The sequence below is a fragment of the Bufo bufo genome, chromosome 7, assembly GCF_905171765.1.
Source record: "Bufo bufo chromosome 7, aBufBuf1.1, whole genome shotgun sequence".
NCBI lineage: Eukaryota > Metazoa > Chordata > Amphibia > Anura > Bufonidae > Bufo > Bufo bufo.
In genome coordinates this window covers 192768066-192794558 of record NC_053395.1, presented here as the reverse complement: position 1 = coordinate 192794558, position 26493 = coordinate 192768066, and the positions used below count along the sequence as shown (strand labels likewise).

At 44.4% G+C, this 26493-nt stretch overlaps 1 protein-coding gene across 1 annotated transcript in view; it reads left to right on the top strand.

Annotated features, from left to right (window-relative positions):
* The window catches only part of CSRNP3 (cysteine and serine rich nuclear protein 3), a 57154-nt gene that overhangs the window by 3668 nt on the left and 26993 nt on the right, over positions 1 to 26493 (top strand). The window contains exon 2 of the mRNA XM_040440666.1: positions 9271 to 9441. Coding sequence (XP_040296600.1) covers positions 9294 to 9441 — 148 coding nt within the window. The 5' untranslated portion in view covers positions 9271 to 9293. The remainder of the gene's footprint in view (positions 1 to 9270; positions 9442 to 26493) is intronic.

Genomic DNA, 26493 nt, shown 5'->3' with positions numbered 1-26493 from the left:
TGTTTTTTGTTGTTTTTTTTGTTTTTTGCAGGGCCATGGAGCGGAAGAACGGATGTGGACAGCACATGAAGTGAATGTTTCCGCATCCGAGCAGCAAAAAATGCTAAAAATAAATAGTACAAATCTGATAAACCTGAAACTATTAACAGAGGGAGAGAACCCTGCCCATGAGCTTCTAATCTACAAGGGAAGGGGAAGCTCTGTGGCTGACCATAGGAGTTATGGCCACATGCACTGGCCAGCGTCTACTATATGACTTTCGCAATGAACGTATTGCAGATATATTCTAGCCTTTGAACAGAGCCAGTTTGGATGCTACCATTCCGGAAAAGAATCGGCTTCTCTGTCATAGGGCTCGCCATGTACCTTCCGCAAAATGTGGAACGCACACAGACGGTATCCGTGTTTTGCAGATCCACAATTTGAAAACTGCAAAACGCATACGGTCATCTGAATGAGCCCTTATCTGCATTTGGCATCTGTTTTAGCTATTTCCGTCTCGGATCCGTTTTTTGCTTGCAGGACTTTTCTGTCTACAATAAAGGATCTCAAATGGAAATGGCTAAAACGAATGCCAAATGTGCATAAGGGTTCATGCACACGACTGTATGTGTCTTGTGGTCTGCAAAACACGGATCCGCAAAAAAAAGTGACATCTGTATAGCATCCATTTGTTTGGCGGATCCATTGTAACAATGCCTGTTCTTCTCTGCAAAACGGACAAGAATACAACATGTGTGTTTTTTTTTTTTTTTTTTGCGGAACAGACATACAGGAACGGAATGCACGGGGAGTCATTTCCGTGTTTTTGCAGACTCATTGAAGTGAATGGTTCCGCATACAGACCTGTAAAAAAAAAAACTGAATGGAAACAGGGGAGAAAAATACATTCGCATGAGCCCTGAGTATAACAGATGCTAAAAACACAGGATCCGTTCCTTTTTATTTTTTTTATTTTATTTTTTCTGGTCTTCTAACGCATCCGAAGAACGGAAAGCTAAACGGTGATGTGAACCCGGCCCTGAAATTCCAGAAGTCAATGAGGCGGTCCTATCAGTGACTGACAGCCTCCCCTCTGACTCTGTATACGGAGAGGGCTGTCAATCACTGATAGCACCGCCCCCTGGACTTCAAGGCCCAGAATGAGCAGGAACGTCATTGAATGAAATACAGGATATATTGAATCTTTTCCCACAAAATGTAATCTCAATCTGCTCAGCTCCTCCGCTATACACAGTCTACAGCTCAAACACCATGTTCAAAGTGACAGGTTCCTGACTGGACGATTTTCCAATTTTGCATTTGCGTTTTTTACTCTGTCTTTACTCCTGGAGCCATAACTTTTTTTATATTTTTCTGTTCACATAGCCTTATGAGGGCTTGTTTTTTGTGGGATCATTTGTACTTTCTAATGGCACCATTTAATACTTCATATGTAGTGGGAATGTGGAGAAAATCCAAATGGGTGGAATCGGTAGTGGGACTGATGTCTCGAAAGCTCGCTATGTAACATCATTACTTCTATTTTTTTTAGCCATTAATAGGCTGCTGAAGATGATTTTTTATTTTTTTTCTTGTTTTTTTATTATGTGGTAAATTGAATTTCTATTTTATTTTTTTAACTTTATTTAACAGATCTACACTCAGAGCTCCATAGGAAAACAGCTGTGGCAGGCCTGAGATCTTTCAGAAGGCCCGAGAGCAGTTGTGCCGTTTAGGCCCAAGGAACATAGCCGTAATTGACCATCACGTCTCAGGGGTTAAGAATCCGTGATTGGCTTTATCGCCAACCACAGACTTTGGGCCAGATTTATCATTAGCTCAGGTCAGAATAATGGAGTGAAAAAGTCCCAAAAAAAGTCCCAAACGCTAAAACTGCACACAAATTTGCGACTTTTTTCTGCTCTGCACTATGCTCGCCAGTTTTCTGAAAGTGGGCGTGTTTTCTTATGTAAATTAATCTCTAGACAGATTTACTATTGGGACTATTTAAAAAGTCGCAAAAAAGTCGCAATTTCACTCCAGTGAGGACCATGCTTATCTTATGAGACTTTTTAATAGAACATGCGACTTTTGTAAAGCTGCTTACTGCCGGATAAACTGCTACCGTCAAACCACATTTATTATAGTCTTAAAGGGCCGATCATAAATCTGACTTGGCTAAAACTGACTTTAGCCATATGTGAAAGTGGAGTGAGCTGTCAGAGGAATGATAAATCTGGCCCATTATCTCCAGGTATCTGCTGTGTAAAACACTTTCACACGAGCGAGTTTTCCGTGCGGGTGCAATGCGTGACGTAAACGCATAGCACCCGCACTGAATCCTGACCCATTAATTTCTATGGGTCTGTGTACATGAGCGTTTTTTGTTTACGCATCAGTTCTGCGTTGCATGAAAAACGCAGCATGTTCTATATTCTGCTTTTTCACGCAGCCCTGACCCCATAGAAGTGAATGGGGCTTCAGTGAAAAACGCGTTGCATCTGGAAGCAAGTGCGGATGCGATGCGTTTTTCACTGGTGGTTGCTAAGAGATGTTGTTTGTCAATCTTCATTTATTTTTCACGCGTGGAGCAACGCATTGCACTGGCGCAGGAAAAAACTGTACAACTGAACGCAATCGCAGACAAAACGGACTGAACTTGCTTGCAAAATGGTGCGAGTTTCACTAAACGCATCCGGAGCCAATCCATATCATTTGTGTGAAAGAGGCCTTTGGCACCTGCTGTGCTTCTGAGCAGGCACCATACTTAAAGAGGACCTTTCATCTGAATCAAGTAAGTAAACTGAATATACATACATGGAGAGCGGCCCCCAGGGATCCCCCTGCACTTACTATTATCCCCGGGCGCCGCTCCGTTCTCCTGTTTTAGGCTCCGGTAAAGTCATAGTTAGGCTCCACCCATTTGAGCCTGCCGCAGTCTCCTTCTCCTATGCTGTAGCGCTGGCCAATCGCAGCGCTCAGCTCTTAGCCATGCTATGAGCTGAGCGCTGCGATTGGCCAGCGCTACAACATAGGAGAAAGAGACGCCGGCAGGCTCAAATGGGTGGAGCCTAACTATGACTTTACCGGAGCCTATAACAGGAGAACGGAGCGGCGCCCGGGGATAATAGTAAGTGCAGGGGGATCCCTGGGCGCCGCTCTCCATGTATGTATATTCAGTTTACTTACTTGATTCAGATGAAAGGTCCTCTTTAAAGACACGACATGCGCCATACATGTATGGCACGTGTCGGGAAGGGGTTAAAGTGTATTGTGCCCCCCCCCCCGTTTGTGCCCAGCCGCGCCCCTGATCTCTTAGCCCAGTGCACAAACGGGGGGGGGGCACAATACACTTTAACCCCTTCCCGACACGTGCCATACATGTATGGCGCATGTCGTGTCTTTAAAGAGGACCTTTCATCTGAATCAAGTAAGTAAACTGAATATACATACATGGAGAGCGGCGCCCAGGGATCCCCCTGCACTTACTATTATCCCCGGGCGCCGCTCCGTTCTCCTGTTATAGGCTCCGGTAAAGTCATAGTTAGGCTCCACCCATTTGAGCCTGCCGGCGTCTCTTTCTCCTATGTTGTAGCGCTGGCCAATCGCAGCGCTCAGCTCATAGCATGGCTAAGAGCTGAGCGCTGCGATTGGCCAGCGCTACAGCATAGGAGAAGGAGACCGCGGCAGGCTCAAATGGGTGGAGCCTAACTATGACTTTACCGGAGCCTAAAACAGGAGAACGGAGCGGCGCCCGGGGATAATAGTAAGTGCAGGGGGATCCCTGGGCGCCGCTCTCCATGTATGTATATTCAGTTTACTTACTTGATTCAGATGAAAGGTCCTCTTTAAAGACACGACATGCGCCATACATGTATGGCACGTGTCGGGAAGGGGTTAAAGTGTATTGTGCCCCCCCCCCCCCCCTTTGTGCCCAGCCGCGCCCCTGATCTCTTAGCCCAGTGCAGCCCAGCTGTTAATTTATTCGCTCTTCTTTGGCCTTTTTTTTTTTTTCTCTCAGTGCGCCGTAATCCCGCGCATGTGATGATCACATTCGATGAGGCTGCTGCCAGGACACTGTGCGGACCCAGACATGTCTGACATTGACGCATGCGCGGAATTACCGCGCACTGAGGAAAAAAAAAGGCCGTAGAGGATAAATTAACAGTGGGGCGGCGCTGAGATCAGGGGCGCGGCTGGGCACAAATGGCCGGAGGGACAGCCCCTTGGGCACGTTAAGAAGGTAATTACCATATACATAAAACCTATTTTTATCAGAAATTAAACAGGCGGGGGTAAAACTAGTATATTTTTAATGAGATAATAGACTAATATGATGATACCAAAATCTCAGTATCAAAAATCGGGCTGACAGAATCCCTTTAAGCTACATAAAAATAAAAAAAATATTTAAATAGATGCTGTCAGTTTTTCATGGCCAATTTGCATATTTTTTTAAACCCAACCACTGCAGTGTCCTCAGTATACATAGTGCATATAATGCTCCCCCCCCAATAGTGGAGGCACCAGGACCTGATGCTTACAGCATTGTGATGTCTCATCATGTGACCTCAGGTCCTGCTGCCTCCAGTATGGAGCAAGTGTTCACTTGAATGCAAGTAGATGAGTTGAGTAGTATTATTATTATTATTATTATTATTATTATTTATTATTATTTCAACCCATGAAAAGCCTGTTTTTTAAAATAGCGTACCGTTTTTTTTCACCCTTGTCTAAATGTCCGTTAATAACAGGCCCATTGATTTCAATGGGGCCTAAAATAGGACATGTCCTATTTTGTGACTACTGCTATTCACTAGCTGTTAAACGGCCATGTGTATATATATATATATATACACCTGCATAGACTTTAATTGGTTCTGAAAACGACCAAGTGACAGTCATTACAAAAATCAATTCAGCCATAGGATGAAAATACACACAGGTATTTTGTGGCGGCTTTGGCAGGAAAAATGGCAGCGGCAGATGTTAGCTGCAAGTCTATGGGAAGTCTAAAATGCAACATTTTTTATTTTATTTATTTTTTCTAATTGGTGGCAGTTGTACAAGTTCTATAGAGTGAGCTTTGAATAGAATCTGTCAGCTCCAAACACCCGCAAATTAGAGTCAGTGGTGTATAGTGGAAGTGATGCCGAGTCCAGGAATGTAATTGTCTCTTCATACACTCCTGCATTTCGACACTGAACTCCCGGAAACCAGCAGTAAAATGCATTTAGAGGACCCCTCTTCGAGTCCTCCCCATTATGTGCGTGAGCTCAGGAGTCCTCCCAATGTGTGAAGATGAAAATTACATAACTGGACTTGATGTCACTTACACTATACACCACTTACTCTAGTTTGGGGGTGTTTAGAAGCTGACGGATTCCCTTTAAATTTACAGATGCAACATTTTATAATTTGAATGCTCACCTGGCAAAATATGCAACATTTTAGAGACCAAAAATGGTTGTTATAAACAGTCCTCTTTAGGCTTCTTGCACACGAACGTATTCGTTCTGTGGCTGTATTATGGTCCGCATACGGCGGTTCCGCAATAAACGGGTCACAGCCGTGTGCATTCCGCATCACGGATATAGAACTTTTCACTTGAATGGGTCCTCAAATTCAGTGATGCGGTGCGGAACAGAAGCACGGAACGGAACCCCACGGAAGCACTACGGAGTGCTTACGTGGTGTTCCTTGCTTCTGTTCCGCAAAAACATAGAACTTGTTCTATCTTTTTGCGGATCAGCCAGATCGCGGACCCCATTCAAGTGAATGGCTCTGCGATCTGCATGTGGCTGCCCCACGTTCGGTGCCCGTGCATTACGGACCACAATTTGAGGTCCACAGCACGGGCCCGACCAGCACACGGCCGTGTGAAAGGGGCCTTAACCTCGTGTCCCACATACAATTTTCGAGCCAAACATAAAGGCAGGAGAGAAGTATCAGTCTTTTCATTTGTACTTTTCCGTCTTTTTGAATCCTCTTTGGTTTGGCTGAAAAATCTGCCACAAAACTGCTTTCTGAAATCGACACATTGTGCTGCAGGTTTTTGCATCCAGTGCTCTTCCAGTCGGCTGAAAACGAGTATGAATAGAACGTTGTGAATGTAGTCTTGGTTGGTGCTTCAAAGTGTACAGAAAGGACATCAAAAGCATTCATATTTTTGATGTGCTTGTGCTTTTTTTCTTTAATGCTTTAGGATATGTTTCTTTTCTGAGGAACCCACATTTGAGCTTTTTCTAAAACCACATATTTCTGCTTAAAGGGTATTTTAATCCAGAAATGTATAACCTATCCACAGTATATGCCTTAAATGTTTGGTACATCTGAGTCTCACCTCTGGGACCTGCACCTACAGTATTTCGAGAACAGGGGTCCATCAGTTCTTGTCCCTCCTGACCAGGTGGCCACCACATCCAGATGGTGCATGAATGGTGAGGGGGGTATACTCGCTCTCCATTCTCTTACAGAGACAGATATCGGTATCTTGTTAAATGGCAATTATGGTGTGTAATAGCACAGTTGCAAATCATTTCATAGCATGATCTTTTATTTATAAACAAAATGCTATTTACATTTAATTAAATAAATTGAATATTCATAAAAATTTTATTTTAGATTTCATTGTTTTACATTTCACTTATTTTTTTTTTTTTTAAAGGAAAAATCCTTTTTATAGACATTTTCTGACGAGTAAGGAGATGTTATTGGTGGGGGTCAGTTAGCCCCATTAATTGTGAGTTTCACCCAAGGGTTGACTCATTTTTCCATCATATTATACACTGCTTGTTTCCAGGGGTTATGCCCACCGATGCAGCGCAAATGCAAAGTGGTTGGGATGGGATCTGCTGGGCTTGTGTGCCATACATGCTCCCACGGTCTCGGCCACCAGAAAGGCTGGCACTTTTTCCTATATTGTGCGAGCACGGCCACCGCTGATGGATTGCAGGGTGGTCTGTAACCATGGAAACGAGCAGTGTATAATATGATGGGAAAAGAATTCAAGCCAGCGAAGGAGGCAATATGGACAATCCCTATACATTAGTAAGTGCCTTGTATTAACTTTCTCTACATGATAAATGCTGTTTTCAGAAGTGAGACAACCTCTTTAAATTTCCACCTTTTTTGTTTTTATAGATTTTAAATAAAGTCGTCTGAAGTTCTGAATTGTTTCAGTATAATTTTATGGATTACAAAAAATATAATTCACTGCTTTTCAGTGAGTTAAGGAAGATGGTCAAGAAGATAGACAAAATGTCTTTCTCGAAAATGGTGGCCACGACATGATGATTATTGGTGAGGTGGCGGCAATAAACCATGGCCACATGAAGGCAGTGCAACCTACTATTGAAAATAATGGGAGGCAGCGTCTCTGAAGCTGACCAGTGGTTTCTGGCAAGAAGTCCTTTAGGGCCCATTCATCCGATCGTATTTTCCTGTCCGCATCCGTTGTGCAATTTTGCGGATCGGATGCAGACCTATTCATTACAATGGGGCAGCAAAAGATACAGATGGCACACAGTCTGCTGTCCGCATCCGCACTTCCGTTCCGTGGCCCCACAAATAAGATAGAACATGCCCTATTCTTGTCTGTTTTTGTGGAAAATAGGCATTTCTATCATAGGGAAGGATGCTCCAATATGCAGAATGCACACAGGCAGTATCGGTGTTTTGTGGATCCGCAATTTGTAATCAGCAAAAACTGATATGTTTGTGTGAATGAGCCCAAGTCTGACACCTTTTTCTTAAGGAATAAAATGATATGCTAGTTATTTTTTTACTGGCAAACCATTTGCTTTTAACCCTTTTTTTTCTAGTCTGCGTTTGCAGGGGGTATTGCCAAAACTGAAATGCTTATAAATAGGGGTGCACCGAAATTCCGGCAGCCGAAAATATCGGCCGAAAATGCACCTAATCCACTTCGGCCGATATTGTTACATATCGGCCGAAAATATGGGGTGTGGGATTTGTCACCCACCATCTGCGGGCGGGCGCCGGGCGGGCGGTTTACTTTGTCACTGCATCTTTATTTTACCTTACAATCGTGAGGCTCCAGTAACTAACAACTCTGCAGGCAGAGCGGAGGCCGGCGTAACATCACTTACTCACGTGACGCGCCTGCTCCGCCTCCTTCATTCATAAAGTGGGCGGAGCAGGTGCGTCACGTGAGTAAGTGACGTTACGCCGCCCTCCGCTCTGCCTGCAGAGTTGTTACTGGAGCGTCACGATTGTAAGGTAAAATAAAGATGCAGTGAGTGATGCTGTGAGCAGCAGGGCCGGGGCTGTTATGGGTAGGGGGATCGGTCTATGGCACTGCTATGGGGAGGGGGGATCTGTGCACTGCTATGGGGAGGGGGGGATCTGTGCACTGTTATGGGGAAAGGGATCTGTGCACTGTTATGGGGAAAGGGATCTGTGCACTGTTATGGGGAAAGGGATCTGTGCACTGTTATGCCCATAACAGTGCACATATCCCCTTTCCATAACAGTGCACAGATCCCCCTCTCCATAACAGCGCCACCCACAGATCCCCCTCTCCATAACAGCTCCACCCACAGATCCCCCTCTCCGTAACAGCGCCACCCACAGATCCCCCTCTCCATAACAGCGCCACCCACAGATCCCCCTCTCCATAACAGCGCCACCCACAGATCCCCCTCTCCATAACAGCGCCACCCACAGATCCCCCTCTCCATAACAGCGCCACCCACAGATCCCCCTCTCCATAACAGCGCCACCCACAGATGAATTTCATTCATGAAAAATAATTATTAATAAAATCATTAAAAAAAAAGTATTTTAAAAGTATTTGGGCAAAAAGGCGGTTTCGGTTTTCGGTCAAGGGCATCCTGAATTTTCGGTTTCGGACCAGAATTTTCATTTCGGTGCACCCCTACTTATAAATGATAATAAATCTGGTCAATTGCAGAAGGTAAAACATCTCAGATCATGCATTTCAACCTCTTTCATTTATTTCTTAATGTATGTTTCTTGCATGTTTCTATAAAAATAATGCAAAATATAATGTTATTAACGGTCTACTTAAGTACCAATGTGTATTGTTGGGTTCACCATTGATGTATCTACCATATGACTGGCGTGTGAATGACAAACCTTGAAAGACCTCTTGTGGCGTGGGTTTTCTTTTTCCTTAATCTGCATTTCTAATGTGAATCCTATGTGGTCCTGTCTGCTAAAAAAAAATTCAGTAAATAATCCTGAATGTCTAATTTGGTGGAATTCCTAGGGTAAATAAGTAATGTCTTGTCACCTTTCCTTTAGGTGCATGTGACAGTACCGCAGCTATGAGTGGCATTTTAAAGAGGAAGTTTGAAGAAGTTGATGGATCTTCACCTTGTTCTTCTGTCCAGGAGTCAGATGATGACATCTCCAGTAGTGAGAGCGGAGACAGCAGTGACAGCATCAACCCATCTAGTTCCAGTCCCTTTACACGTATGTCAGATTTTCACAGAATTTTCTGTAACATTATTTGGCAGTAAAACATATTTGGCAAATATTGGTAGGAGGCAATGACCGCTGTTTGACTTGGCGGGTAATGAAGATGAACATATTATTCTTCAGTAATGATTTAAAAATATATATTATATACATATAATTTTTTAAAAAGAAATAAACCCTATCGTGGAGGGGTATTTCTAGTTGCAGAGACAGCAGAGCATAGAGGTGTAATGGTAACGCCCCGTTGCACCTAGAAACTAATTTGCATATATTAAAACATAATTTTTCTCAGCAATGCGGACACATATGCACATGGGACCAACACCAGATGCCTTCAGGTCAGCCAGTTTCATAGGTACAAATCTACTGACAGATGCCCTTTAAAAATGTTGGATAGACAGACTGGTAATGTGCTCAATTTATAGTACATGGTTTATCCACTCCCTTCCCTACACAAATGGCAGCAGAAGTTTAGTGCCTAAATAAAATTTTATATACAGTTCTGTGAAGCAGTAGAAGGAAAGAAGAGAAAGGGAGTGGTAGTGGTAGCTCAAATAGGTGTAATAGTGGTTCAGAGTAGCTGTAAATACACTTTGCAATCATCCCAAATAACCGTAGCATTCAAGGCTCTCAAAAATGTGGCAGGCGCTGGAGGCTACAACCCATTCCATATGCAGCAAAGTCCAAGTTATCTTTACTGTTCTACACTTGAATTCACCTGTGAAAGTTATTTTACTTCTTAACTCACTGAGCTTTAAGTAATTCTTAGCTTCCAGGGATGGTGTCTCCTGGAGTAGACCTCTCACTGGACAGACAGGAGGCACCCACTTTTGAGCTCGGCTGCTAACATCCAACTCCCTGACTGACTCATTCAGACTACACTAGACAGCACCTTACTCAGAGGGGGTAGGGCCAGCCTCCTACTGAGCAGGGCACAATAACTAAACTGTGTGCCCATATTCAGCTCTTGGAAGCACACAAATGGCATAGGAATGTACGTTAACACTTTTAACAACAAATTAACTTTTAGCAGTGATCTACTGGGTCACTGCACACTTAACTTTGAAGATAGTCAATTCCTTAAAGGGGTTTTCTGGGAATATGTACTTTTAGGCTAGATGTACATGACCGTATGTGTTTTGTGGTCCGCAAAAAAAAACAGATGACGTCCGTATGGCATCAGTTGTTTTTTTTTTGCAGATCCATTGTAACAATGCCTATCCTTTCTGCAAAACGGACAAGAATAGAACATGTTCTATTTATTTATATTTTTTTGCGGGGCTACGGAACGGAGCAATGGATGCAGACAGCACACGGAGTGCTGTCCGCATCTTTTGCGGCCCCATTGAATTGAATGGGTCCGCACCTGAGCTGCAAAAAATGCGGTTCGGATGCGGAACTAAACCGCGTTCGTGTGCATGTAGCCTTAAAGAAAGGCCTCTAGCTTACATTGCCTCCTAAAAAATTAATACTTACCTGCTCCCCACCACTCCTTGCTCCAGTTCCTCAATCTTCCAGTGCCCAGCTTGTTTTCCTCTGACCGGGGCATGGATATGGCCATGTGCAGTGCTGCAGCCAATGACTGGCTTTAGCGGTGATTAGGGATGATCGAATCGACTTGGAAGTGAACCCGAGCTCGGGAAAAGATTTTTTAACAGTAGAAATTGATTTTTGAAGTTACTAGAGATGAGCGAATTTTTCTAAAATTCAATTCGCTGGTTACCTGGCTGCAGAGAGCCTGTATAATGGTGTAGAACACTGTGCCTTGCAATAACACGAATAGGGAGTCTTCTTTGGTAGTGAAATAATACTCAGTATGACATGCAGATGACGGGCATCGCTCTTAGAATCACTGCACACTTCACTTATTTGGCCAGTCACGGAGCCAAAACTGACCAAATAACTCAAGTATGAACTCAGTCTTACAGGTCGATGTTGGCTCCAAGAAGAAGCGCACTCCTTTTACACTGCCGTCAGCTGATTCCACATAGATGTTTACAGAACCTGTTCTATTAAACGCTTATACAAGTAGAGCCCCCCGACAGATTATTTTGCCCTTCCTCTGATGCGTCAGAACAATAACCCAGAAAAAAACAGATCTTGTCTGTGGAGCATCCGCCTTCACTCAGTCAGCATTTGGTCAGTAATTTATCAATATTGCTAATGCCCAAAAAAATAGGAGTGGATCCAAAATGGAGATGACACGTGAATGGAATATCTGTAAAGAATAAATCAAGGCAACTGGACTTACTGTAGATTTCTTGAAAACGTTTCACTCGTTCTTCCAACGAGCTTTCTCAGAATTGAGAAAGCTCGTTGGAAGAACGAGTGAAACGTTTTCAAGAAATCTACAGTAAGTCCAGTTGCCTTGATTTATTCTTTACAGATATACAGTTGCAAGAAAAAGTATGTGAACCCTTTGGAATGATATGGATTTCTGCACAAATTGGTCATAAAATGTGATCTGATCTTCATCTAAGTCACAACAATAGACACTCAGTCTGCTTAAACTAATAACACACAAATAATTAAATGTTACCATGTTTTCATTGAGCACACCGTGTAAACATTCACAGTGTAGGTGGAAAAAGTATGTGAACCCCTAGACTAATGACATCTCCAAGAGCTAATTGGAGCGAGGTGTCAACCAACTGGAGTCCAATCAATGAGATGAGATTGGAGGTGTTGGTTACAGCTGCTCTGCCCTATAAAAAACACACACCAGTTCTGGGTTTGCTTTTCACAAGAAGCATTGCCTGATGTGAATGATGCCTCATACAAAAGAGCTCTCAGAAGACCTATGATTAAGAATTGTTGACTTGTATAAAGCTGGAAAGGGTTATAAAAGTATCTCCAAAAGCCTTGCTGTTCATCAGTCCACGGTAAGACAAATTGTCTATAAATGGGGAAAGTTCAGCACTGCTGCTACTCTCCCTAGGAGTGGCCGTCCTGTAAAGATGACTGCAAGAGCACAGCGCAGACTGCTCAATGAGGTGAAGAAGAATCCTAGAGTGTCAGCTAAAGACTTACAAAAGTCTCTGGCATATGCTAACATCCCTGTTAGCAAATCTACGATACGTAAAACACTAAACAAGAATGGATTTCATGGGATGATACCATAGAGAAAGGCATTTCTGTCCAAAAAAAACATTGCTGCACGTTTACAGTTTGCACAAGAGCACCTGGATGTTCCACAGCAGTACTGGCAAAATAGTCTGTGGACAGATGAAACCAAAGTTGAGTTATTTGGAAGAAACACACAACACTATGTGTGGAGAAAAAGAGGCACAGCACACCAACATCAAAACCTCATCCCAACTGTGAAGTATGGTGGTGGGGGCATCATAATTTGGGGCTGCTTTGCTGCGTCATGGCCTGGACGGATTGCTATCATCGAAGGAAAAATTAATTCCCAAGTTTATCAAGACATTTTGAAGGAGAAGTTAAGGCCATCTGTCCACCAGCTGAAGCTCAACAGAAGATGGGTGTTGCAACAGGACAACGACCCAAAGCATAGAAGTAAATCAACAACAGAATGGCTTGAACAGAAGAAAATACGCCTTCTGGAGTGGCCCAGTCAGAGTCCTGACCTCAACCCGATTGAGATGCTGCGGCATGACCTCAAGTAAGCGATTCACACCAGACATCCCAAGAATATTGCTGAACTGAAACAGTTCTGTAAAGAGGAATGGTCAAGAATTACTCCTGACCGTTGTGCACATCTGATCTGCAACTACAGGAAACATTTGGTTGAAGTTATTGCTGCCAAAGGAGGTTCAACCAGTTATTAAATCCAAGGGTTCACATACTTTTTCCACCTGCACTGTGAATGTTTACATGGTGTGTTCAATAAAAACATGGTAACATTTAATTCTTTGTGTGTTATTAGTTTAAGCAGACTGTGATTGTCTATTGTTGTGACTTAGATGAAGATCAGATCACATTTTATGACCAATTTGTGCAGAAATCCATATCATTCCAAAGGGTTGACATACTTTTTCTTGCAACTGTACCATGACCTGGATAAATGAGAACCTTCACAGACACGTGAATGGAATATTTGCTCAAAGAGGGGGTGCTTTGCGGTGTACGAGTGGCTGAAGTGCATGCAAAGTTTCCTGGCCATTTTTAGGCCCCTTTCACACGGGCGAGATTTCCACGCGGGTGCAATGAGTGAGGTGAACGCATTGCACGCGCACTGAATCCGGACCCGTTCATTTCTATGGGGCTGTGCACATGAGCGGTGATTTTCACGCATCACATGTGCGTTGCGTGAAAATCGCAGCATGCTCCTCTCTGTGCGTTTTTCACATAACGCAGGCCCCATAGAAATGAATGGGGTTGCATGGAAATCGCAAGCAAGTGCGGATGCGGTGCGATTTTCACACACTGCTGCTAGGTGACGATCGGGATGGGGACCCGATCATTATTATTTTCCCTTATAACATGGTTATAAGGGAAAATAATAGCATTCTGAATACAGAATGCATAGTACAATAGGGCTGGAGGGGTTAAAAAAATAAATAAAAAATTTCCAACTCACCTTAATCCACTTGTTCGCCCAGCCAGCATCTCTTCTGTCTTTTTTTGTGTAGAATAGGACCTTTGATGACGTCACTACGTTCATCACATGGTCTGTCACATGATCCATCACCATAGTGATGGATCATGTGACGGACCATGTGATGAGCTTAGTGATGTCATCAAAGGTCCTATTCTACACAAAAGAAGACAGAAGAGATGCCGGCTGTGCGAACAAGTAAACACCCCCAATAAAGGAATGGTTCTGCAGGTGGTAACCACAGACCACTTCTCAGTTCCTATGCTTCCTGGCTGATGTTTTGGTCACTTTTGAATGCTGCCGGTGCTTTCACTCTAGTGGTAGCATGAGACGGAGTCTACAACCCACACAAGTGGCTCAGGTAGTGCAGCTTATCCAGGATGGCACATTAATGCGAGCTGTGGCAAAAAGGTTTGCTGTGTCTGTCAGCGTAGTGTCCAGAGCATGGAGGCGCTACCAGGAGACAGGCCAGTACATCAGGAGACGTGGAGGAGGTCGTAGGAGGGCAACAACCCAGCAGCAGGACCGCTACCTCCGCCTTTGTGCAAGGAGGAACAGGAGGAGCACTGCCAGAGCCCTGCAAAATGACTCCAGCAGGCCACAAATGTGCATGTGTCTGCTCAAACGGTCAGAAACAGACTCCATGAGGGTGATATGAGGGCCCGACGTCCACAGGTGGGGGTTGTGCTTACAGCCCAACATCGTGCAGGACGTTTGGCATTTGCCAGAGAACACCAAGATTGGCAAATTCGCCACTGGCGCCCTGTGCTCTTCACAGATGAAAGCAGGTTCACACTGAGCACATGTGACAGACGTGACAGAGTCTGGAGACGCCGTGTAGAACGTTCTGCTGCCTGCAACATCCTCCAGCATGACCGGTTTGGCATTGGGTCAGTAATGGTGTGGGGTGGCATTTCTTTGGAGGGCCGCACAGCCCTCCATGTGCTCGCCAGAGGTAGCCTGACTGCCATTAGGTACCGAGATGAGATCCTCAGACCCCTTGTGAGACCATATGCTGGTGCGGTTGGCCCTGGGTTCCTCCTAATGCAAGACAATGCTAGACCTCATGTGGCTGGAGTGTGTCAGCAGTTCCTGCAAGATGAAGGCATTGATGCTATGGACTGGCCCGCCCGTTCCCCAGACCTGAATCCAATTGAGCACATCTGGGACATCATGTATCGCTCTATCCACCACCGTCACGTTGCACCACAGACTGTCCAGGAGTTGGCAGATGCTTTAGTCCAGGTCTGGGAGGAGATCCCTCAGGAGACCGTCCGCCACCTCATCAGGAGCATGCACAGGCATTGTAGGGAGGTCATACAGGCACGTGGAGGTCACACACACTACTGAGCCTCATTTTGACTTGTTTTATGGACATTACATCAAAGTTGGATCAGCCTGTAGTGTGTTTTTCCACTTTAATTTTAAGTGTGACTCCAAATCCAGACCTCCATGGGTTAAAAAATTTGATTTCCATTTTTTAATTTTTGTGTGATTTTGTTGTCAGCACATTCAACTATGTAAAGAACAAAGTATTTCAGAAGAATATTTAATCAATTCAGATCTAGGATGTGTTATTTTTGTGTTCCCTTTTAATTTTTTTGAGCAGTGTATTATTTTCCCTTATAACCATGTTATAAGGGGAAATAATACAATCTACACTAACTAACCCAAACCTGAACTTCTGTGAAGAAGCTCGGGTCTGGGTACCACAGTCAGTTTTTTTTTTTATCACGCGGGTGCAAAACGCATTGCACCCGCGCAATAAAAACTGAACAACGGAACGCAATCGCAGTCAAAACTGCTCAGCCCTCCTTGACGCCGCGCCAACACCATGTTCTTCCCGTTGTCTGTCACCATGGTTCTGATTTTGAGTTGTCTTGCTATAGGACATGGAGCAGTTCCTCCCCTGTGTGACTCCGTTCGCCCATGAAAACCAGGTGCAGAACAGCATAAAAGTGATGAGAGGGGTCGCACATGGCTTGCATACACTACATGCCTCCAACATAATTCTTGGATCTCTACATGAAAATAATGTATTTGCTGTAGATTGCGAGAGGGGCATAGTTGGAGACATTGACTTCACAAGAGATACAGAGCAGCGGAGTTAAGCCACCTCTATTTGCTCCCCGCTGTTTACTGCTCCTGAATTTAAATTGGGGCAACCAGCTTTAGCTTCCTCTGACGTGTATGCCTACGGAGTCCTTTTGTTATGGCTTTGCACAGGGAGCAAGAATGTTATGCACAATTCTGATGAAACTCCTGATCTTAAGAAACTGTACTTGGACTCCAAAGCAGAGGCTCTCCTGTTATGTCTTGTGTGCTGTGGAGATCGAATGCAGACGGAGCAGATAAAAACACATGAATATTTTCAACTTAGTGAAACTGATTTAATTGTGAATAAATGGTAAAGGCAAAGTCTGCTGGTGTGTTGTCATCAGCATCTTTATTATGTTTACTGCAGGACACACGACAATGTAATTCGGTCCATACAGCAAAAGGAGGTGTACAATCGCCCATCAATTTTCCTGAAAAAACAAGTTTGAAATAAAAAAAAATTCACCAATGAAAGGATAATGGAATTCGGTTCATACAGAACAAAGTCTACAATCGCCCATCAATTTTCCCCAAAAAAGGCAGTTTCACATAAAAAAATTTCACCACTACGTAATTCGGTCCATACCGCAAAAAGGACTTTACCACATATAACTGCACTGCTGAACGGCAAATGGGCACTAATTTTTTTTCCACTTTTCCACTACACAAGGCTTTTCAACATATAAGTGCAACGCTGAACGGCGAATATATTTTTCTTTTGCCACTAATACACGGCAGACAGGGCGTTAGAACATATAACTGCACCGCTGAACGGCAAATATATTTTACTTTTGCCACTAATACACGACAAAAAGGGCTGTAATTTTAGCACTTCACCACACAATGGCTAATAAGCCATTTTTTCCCCCACTAATACAAGCCCAAAAATGCTTTAGAACATCTAACTGCACCGCACATGGGCAAATAAGACATATAAATATTTCCTTGTAATAAACCCTGTTAATGCCTGTACCAAACAGCACTTGCACCCCAATAACAAGAACGGTTTGCTGAAATTACAGAGCTGTATAATGGCAAATTGGATCCCCAGTCAGTGCAGCAAGGTGTAATAGGATTGTTTCTATTACAAAGGCTGTAAACTCCCCTACTGAACCCTGTTCAAGAAAAAAGCTGTGGAATGATTCCTCCCTATCCTTTCCCTACACCTTGAATAATATTGCCCTACACTTGTAAATCTTTTTTTTTTAGCACAATTTTGCGGAGGCAAACTGATCCGTCCAGACTTACAATGTAAGTCAATGGGGACTGATCCGTTTGAAGTTGATACAATATGGTGCAATTTTCAAACGGATCCGTCCCCCATTGACTTTCAATGCAAAGTCTGGACGGATCCGTCTGACTAACTTTCACACTTAGATTTTTTTGTGAAATATAATGCAGACGGATCCGTTCTGAACGGATACCATCGTTTGCATTATAGGAGCGGGTCCGTCTGTGCAGACACCAGACGGATCCGCTCCGAACGCAAGTGTGAAAGTAGCCTTAGCCAGTGGTGCCAGCAATAGAAAACAGGGCCCCCCCTCTTGCTGGGTGCTATAACCTACAGCTGTGCTGCCTGCATTAATACACTGACTAAAAATATAAACGCAACACTTTCGGTTTTGCTCCCATTTTGCATGAGCTGAACTCAAAGATCTAAAACATTTTCGACATACACAAAAGACCCATTACTCCTAAATGCTGTTCACAAATCTGTCTAAATCTGTGTTAGTGAGCTCTTCTCCTTTGCCGAGATAATCCATCCCACCTCACAGGTGTGGCAAATCAAGGTGCTGATTAGACAGCATAAAAATTGCTCAGGTGTGCCTTAGACTGCTCAAAATAAAAGGCCACTCTCAAATATGCAGTTTGATCACAGAGCACAATCCCACAGATGTCACAACTTTTGAGGAAGCGTGCAATTGGCATGCTGACTGCAGGAATGTCTACCAGAGCTGTTGCCCATGCAATGAATGTTCATTTCTCTACCATAAGCCGTCTGTAAAGGCGTTTCAGAGAATTTGGCAGTACATCCAACAGGCCTCACAACCGCAGACCACATGTAACCACACCAGCCCAGGATCTTCACATCCAGCATGTACACCTCCATGATCGTCTGAGACCAGCCACCCGGACAGCTTTAGCAACATTTGGTTTGCATAGCTAAAGAATTTCTGCACAAACTGTCAGAAACCGTCTCAGGGAAGCTCATCTGCATGCTCGTCATCCTCATCGGGGTCTGGACCTGACTACAGTTCGTCATCGTAACTGACTTGAGTGGGCAAATTCTCACATTCTATGCCGTCTGGCACATTGGAGAGGTGTTCTGCTCACGGATGAGTCCCGGTTTTCACTGTTCAGAGCAGATGGCAGACAGCATGTGTGGAGTCGTGTGGGTGAGCGGTTTGCTGACGTCAACTTGTGGATCGAGTGGCCCATGGTGGAGGTGGGGTTATGGTATGGGAAGGCGTATGTTATGGACAACAAACACAGGTGCATTTTATTGATGGCATTTTTAATGCGCAGAGATACCGTGACTGGATCCTGAGGTCCATTGTTGTGTCATTCATCCACGACCATCCCCTCATGTTGCAGCATGATAATGCACGGTCTCATATTGCAAGGATCTGTACACAATTCCTGGAAGCTGAAAACATCCCAGTTCTTGCATGGCCAGCATACTCACCGGACATGTCACCCATTGAGCATGTTTGGGATGCTCTGGATCGGCGTATACGACAGTGTGTTCCAGTTCCTGCCAATATTCTGCAACTTCGCACAGCTATTGAAGAGGAGTGGACCAACATTCCACAGGCCACAATCAACAACCTGATCAACTCTATGCGACAGAGATGCACACCTGTGCAATAATCATGCTGTCTAATCAGCACCTTGATATGCCACACCTGTGAGGTGGGATGGATTATCTCGGCAAAGAAGAAGTGCTCACTAACACAGATTTAGACAGATTTGTGAACAATATTTGAGAGTAATGGGTCTTTTGTGTCTGTAGAAAATGTTTCAGATCTTTGAGTTCAGCTCATGCAAAATGGGAGCAAAATCTCGGGGTTATAAAGAAAAGGGGGTGGACTCAGCCCCTCCCACAAATACAGGCTGCCAGGCAGCCTTAACTACTTGTGGTCGGGGCGACGGCCCCCGAGTGTACTAAACCGGACCCTACCGATGACTGGTTAATGCCGGGAGCCAAGGACGAGGGTAGGCCTAAAAGGGGGCAAAGAATAGAGGCACAACGTACTGACATACAACTTAATTGTTCGATTTACAGAGCAAGTGAGAAAAAAGCATTGCGAATTTCAGATTGAGGATTCGGGACATATCTGGAGAAACAAGACGACCTCCAACACCCCATCTTCCTGATGACGTGCAGAGGTACTTGGTGTCTAGAAGCAGCTGAGGCCGCCCCAATGCGAATGGAGTGGCCAGACATGGTCTTTGGATCATAACCCAACCCTGCCGCTAACGAGCGTACGTGAGAAATGAACTGTGAAGTTGACAGTGGACCACCCTTGAACGGTAGCAAAGGACTATCTGAGGCTGCAGCTAGAAGCCCCGACGTTAATTGCTGTAGTGCGCTGACCGGGCAACAATCGTTGTGAGAAGGGAAATGCCTCACCTGTGTCAGAGGCCCTGTTTGTGCAGTCTTAGTTGAAGGAATGCTGAGTAGGAAGTGGTCGTGGTGCCATGACAAATGCTGTTTTTGGTGATGACGCCCGCCCCTAATGGTGACTGTGAATTCCCCGGGCCGGAGGAACCCATAGAATCCTAGATATATTGCGGCTTTGACGACTGTGCTGATGAGAGGCCCAAAAGGATTACCGTCCAGGGCCCAATAACCTGGACGTACCAGGCAGGACAACATGCCACCGCGGGCGGCAGACGTGACAGGGTGCCTGAACGCTTCAGGTGGACGTGCAATGAGGACTGAGGAACATAAGACCTGAAGGTACCAGGCAGGACAGCAAGCCAACATGGTGATAGCCGTGACAGGATGCCTGAACGCTTCTGGTGCAACACTTAATGGAACAACCCCCACACTGAGCAGACGTGGACATGACGGGTAGCTGAACCTTCAGGAATACGTAAAACGAGGACAAATGACACGCCTGGACGCACCAGGTGGAGACACACCAACATGGAGCCCCAGCAAAGCCTGTATGCCACACTTAACATGGTGACACTATCGTGACAATATGCATGGGATACCTGGCAAATGCCACTGGGACCTGGACGTACCACTTGATAGCTTGGAAAAGAGACGTCTGCGAGATTGGGCCTGAAGCTTCAGCTTCGTGGGACCACAGACCCTATCACCTGACAACAGAAAACGAAAAACACATATTTTTTTTATATTTTTTTTTACAATCCGCTTTATGTTCCTTTCTACCCTGACAGAACACAACAACGGACACTCAGAAAGGCAGTAGAAAAACACAGGTGGGCGGGGCTTCGATGCAATGCCATGAGCGGCCGTGACGCGACACCCGTTACCCTGGAGCTTGCAATGACCTGCTGCTGAAGAGGCCGTGGTGTCAGGATGTGGAGCAGGTGCGGTTGCCTAGTAGCCGGCAGTACAACATGGCGCCCTGACGGAGATGCAGTGCCCTGCTCCTGGAGTGCGTGAGAGCGAAGGGGGGGAGCGATGCCGGAGGCGGCGGCCAGTGCAGTGTGAGAGGCTCCTCAGGGCGACGGCAGCACCATGACAGCAAGTGACACCGAGAGGTGCCGCCGCCATCACTGCCGCCAGGTAAATGCCTGCTGTATCTAAGGTGATAAGCATGCGACCTATGCATGCCTAAGACAGGGTCGTAATATGACCATGGGACCGGACCTGTGGCTTAACAGGACACCGCGTGGATCCGGACCCGACCACCAGATCCCCCCGCACCATTGGTGAAAGGTAGGCGGCACCTCCCCCCCCCACCCTGAAACGGCTCCTGCCAGGCTCTACATCGGGCCCCGACACCCGAACCCCTGCTCACCTGTTCGTGTCGCCTCCCTCCGGTCGGAATATGAATGGCCTGGTAAGACCCCGTAACTTACCTCAGCCTGTAGCGGAGCCGAGGGGACGTACAGAGTACAGGGCGAGCGCGACGTGACCCGGAAGTACCTGGCTGCACGTCCCGCCTAAGTGCTAGCACGGGGTTATAAAGAAAAGGGGGGTGGCCTCAGCCCCTCCCACAAATACAGGCTGCCGGGCAGCCTTAACTACATATATACTAATACCTCTCCATGAGTGTATTTCCTTTAAAAAAAAAAAGTGTGTGTGTGTGTGGCCCCCGATTCAGTTAGGCCACGCCCCCACCCCCCCATATTAGCCAGGGATTGAAAAAATGAAGTTAAAAATGAACTTCTGTAAGCTGCAGAGGTGGGAGGGAGGGTGACTTTCTCCCTGCAGCCCACACTCGGACAGCACAGTGCTGCTGTCTTAGACTGAGCTGTTCAAAAGGACATCCTTGTGTCCATCCAGGCCCTATGCCAGATGGGAGGACAGGGAGTCTGAAATTCGGACTGTCCGGCCTAAAACTGGACCTCTGGCCACCCTAGGGGCAGGCTGCTGTGGAGGTCAGTGTTAAGGGGCATATTGCTGTAAAGGCCACTGTTAAAGGGGTGGGCCCCTGTGGAGGTCATTGTCAAGGGGGTGGTTTGCTAAGAAACTCGCTGTTAAAGGGGCAGGCTGCTGTGAAGGTCAAAGTGAAAGGGGTGGGCTGCTATGGAGGTCCCATTTTAAGGAGATGGGCACTGTGGGGGGTCATTGCTAAGGGGACGGGGTGCTCTAGATGTCACTGTTATAGTGAATAGTGTTGATATCTTTTAACGACGCACACAAACATTCAATGAAATAGATAAAATTTATCCGAGTGAAGCCGGGTCCTTCAGCGTGTGTGTGTGTGTGTGTGTGTGTATGTATGTATGTATGTATGTGTGTGTGTATATATATATATATATATATATATTACTGTAGATACTGTATGTAGCATTGTATTCTCCCAAGAAGCAATTGATAGTAAAAAGTAAATTTTGACAGCAGCGCTGATGCCATCATCTAAAACATTGTGCCGCAAGTCCTGGCATTGGCATGGATCACAGTGGAAGGAATCACTTGACAGATTTCTAAAGGACCTATTTTAGTCTGAATATTTTTATGTGCCAAATATCTAAATTGTCTTTTTAAAAAATATTAAAATTGCAAAATGTACCACCCTCATTAATTTAGTCGAATATTGTATATGGATATACATAATATTTGGAATTTAGATTATTCTGTGACTATATCGGTTGTAGAGTATTACATTTATCCTGTCGTTTTCTTCTCCTACATGAAGAGCACACCACACAAAGCAATATTTCTATAAATTAGAGCAAGGCAGTTTACCCTCTAAGGAGCTTAGTGGCAAGCTGCCAATCACAAGGCCGCGTTTGGCATCCGCTACCATTTGGCTCATGCAGATACAGTCTTAGTCCTTCTATAATAAGCCAGCAGTTTCTTGGAGAACAGCATCTCCATATGAGTGTATAAATATAGCTCTCCTTATCTATCCAAAAACAGAATTAAAAAAAATTATTAAAATAATTAATTGTAAAAACAAGATTGCTTAAATCTATTCTTACTTTTTTTTTATATGTAAGAGGGTAGTGTTAATTACTATATGTAGCTGTATATTGCAAGGGGAAAAAAAGACCTTATTCTAATATTAGAGCCAACGCTGAAAGATTTTAGTCTTTATTTTTATTTATTTTTATCCCCCCTCCTTTTTTTGCTCTTGTCAAAATGTCAATGCTATAGTGACTGTACCTAATGATTGCTGCTGCTATTGCTGTCAATTATTTCTGACATCCACAATTATAATATGTAGAGTTGAGGAGTTATGAAAGAATATGGTCATATCATAACGCAAGTATAAATATGGTATCCCCAATTGAAGGATATGAGAGTGTACCACGCATTACTGTTCTGGTGTCATTCAAAAGCTACTCAGAACAGATTTGAGGTTAAAGGGGTTGTGTTGTCGGTGGGTGTGTGCTTGGCTATTTTCTGAAATCCCATAGAAGTGAATGGAGAGCACAACGCACATGCACATCCACCTCTCCATTCATCTGTATAAGACTGCCGAAAATAGCTAAACCAGTGCTCGGCTATTTTTAGAACTCCCATAGCAGTGAATGGAGGGTGGCCATCCAGTTCATCCTCATTCACTTTGGAGGCACCACTGTAGAAATAGGTGAAATTTCCAGAGGTGAGGCCGTTACTACAGTGGATATAAAAAGTCTACACACCCCTGTACCACTCAATTGAAAAACAAACTGAAATATTTTAGGTGGAGGGAAGAAAACAAAAAATAAAATAATGTGGTTGCATAAGTGTGCACACCCTCTTATAACTGGGGATGTAGCTGTGTTCAGAATTAAGCAATTACATTCAAAATCATGTTAAATAGGAGTCAGCATACACCTGCCATCATAGTGCCTCTGATTAACCCCAAATAAAGTTCAGCTGCTCTAGTTTGAAATTTTCTTAGTCGCATCCCACAGCAAAAGCCATGGTCCACAGAGAGCTTCCAAAGCATCAGAGGCATCTCATTGTTAAAAGGTATCAGTCAGGAGAAGGGTACAAAAGAATTTCCAAGGTATTAGATATACCATGGAACACAGTGAAGACAGTCATCATCAAGTGGAGAAAATATGGCACAACAGTGACATTACCAAGAACTGGACGTCCCTCTAAAATTGATGAAAAGACAAGAAGAAAATTGGTTTGGGAGGCTACCAAGAGGCCTACAGCAACATTAAAGGAGTTGCAGGATTATCTGGCAAGTACTGGCTGTGTGGTACATGTGACAACCATCCCCCATATTCTTCATATGTCTGGGCTATGGGGTAGAGTGGTAAGACGAAAGCCTTTTCTTACGAAGAAAAACATCCAAGCCAGGCTACAAAAACGCATCTGAAGTCTCCCAAAAGCATGTGGGAAAAGGTGGTCTGATGAAACCAAGGTTGAACTTTTTGGCCATAATTCCAAAAGATATGTTTGGGGCAAAAACAACACTGCACATCACCAAAAGAACACCATACCCACAGTGAAGCATGGTGGTGGCAGCACCATGCTTTGGGGCTGTTTTTCTTCAGCTGGAACTGGGGCCTTAGTTAAGCTAGAGGGAATTATGAACGGTTCCAAATACCAGTCAATATTGGCACAAAACCTTCAGGCTTCTGCTAGAAAGCTGAACATGAAGAGGAATTTCATCTTTCAGCATGACAACGACTCAAAGCATACATCTAAATCAACAAAGGAATGGCTTCACCAGAAGAAGATTAAAGTTTTGGAATGGCCCAGCCAGAGCCCAGACCTGAATCAGATTTTAAAATCTGTGGGGTGATCTGAAGAGGGCTGTGCACAGGAGATGCCCTCGCAATCTGACAGATTTGGAGTGTTTTTGCAAATAAGAGTGGGCAAATCTTGCCAAGTCAAAATGTGCAATGCTTTTATTTTTATATTTTTTTTCTTCCCTCTACCTAAAATATTTCAGTTTGTTTTTCAATTGAGCTGTACAGTTTATAGGTCACATTAAAGGTGGAAAAAGTTCTGAAATGATCTTTGTCTCATTTTTATTTATTTTTTACATCACAGAAACCTGACATTTTAACAGGGGTGTGTAGACTTTTTATATCCACTGTATATGACATTGGTAGCATACAGAGTCGGACTTGCCCACCACAGTACCAAAGGATCTGGGCCAAGGCTCTGATACCATAACGAGCCTCAAAGGTCCAGAAGAAAAAAAAACCATTTGGAGTTACCTTTGGAGCCAATAACTATTGATGATATAGGGGTTGGGCCCCAAGAATAATTCCTCTGGTGGGCATAAGGAACCCCAGTCTGACCCTTGTGGAATATGCTAGGGAAATGCCACTAATCTAAACTCAGATGAGACAATCCCTTTAAGTAAAATTCATTCGCTTGGTAATGAATCTGTCACACCCTGCCCTGTAAGTGTTCTGAAGAGATCTGTCAGAGTTGTTGCACGTGACTCGATCTGACAGTTTTTTGTTTTTTTTGTGGGTTTGAACTGAATCCCACCTCCTCCCAGGTGTTGTTCTTTAGGTAATTGGTGAGGCTATTTATTCCTCCCTCTCCCTAAAGCCTTTGCAGGTTATAGTTCTGCCTTGTGTGAGCTCTGGAAGTTTGGTGGATCGTCTGATCCAACACAACTCTAGATGAGTCCTTTTCCCTTTTTCCTTCTGTGCCTGATTTTACTAGGCCTCTAGGGTGACGCTAGCTCCTTTTGGTTGTTGAAGGAGCTGGGTGTCTCTTTCCCTCTTCCCTACAGCTGAGGGTTTGGTTCAGTGTGTTATAGTCTTAGGTAAGTGGGCATGTGCAGATCTACCATCGAGATATGCACATGGACATAGCAGCTTAGGGAAAGTGTTTTAGGGACTGCTAGGAGGTTACCCCTTTGTTCTCTAGCATTTGGGGCCTAGTCAGTTGTTTTGTTTGCCTTCTCGTTTTCTGTTTCCTTCCCTTATCTTACCTATTGTGACAGAATCTTAGGGTCTTGTGGGTAACATTTGCCATGTACTGTATCCACATAGGTCCTCAATATCACATTTGCAGGGGTCCTAATCCAGTCATCCCCTCTGTTGAGCACTGCATCCTCCCGGGCACTTACCAAGCACTGTGCTGTACAATGTATAGTGGCAGTGCCTGGTATTGCAGTTCAGCCCTATTGACTTGATTGGGACTGAGCTGCAACTAGGTCATGTGACCCATGTACAGTGACATCACATAGCCTAAGAATGGGCTGTGATACTAGCGGAGCTGATAGGCAGGGGTGGCGGGTATCGCATCCCACTGATCTGATATTATCTATACTGATGGTAGGCAATCAATATTAATTGCTGGATAACCTGTTTAAGTAGTAGAGAATGACATTAATAATCATTAAATTGCGTTAATAAAACATTCTATTAATTGATATTTTGCTCAGCATATTTTGACATCCTGAATCTACTCAAAATGACGGTGTCATCATTTTTATTTCCTGAAAAAGAATTCTATATGAAATCACATTTGAAGGGTTATGTCGATGGGGACTAGGATCTAGAGGATACTATTTAATCTTGCGGAGAAGGCCTGGTAAGCATAAGAAGTCCTTATAGTGCTCGTCTGGGGCAAAAGTAGGCAAATTGGCTCTGTCCAAAAGAAAAGAAAGCTTTGCCTCTGGTGTCACCAATTGGAAGGTAGCTGTCCTATATGAACTAGGAAGTATCGACACTGCCAAGAACCAATTGTCAGGGGATCATTGTAAGGGACTTTCATTATTTTACACCATTCTGAGTGCCAGATACCCTGTTAATTTTTCTTTTTTTTA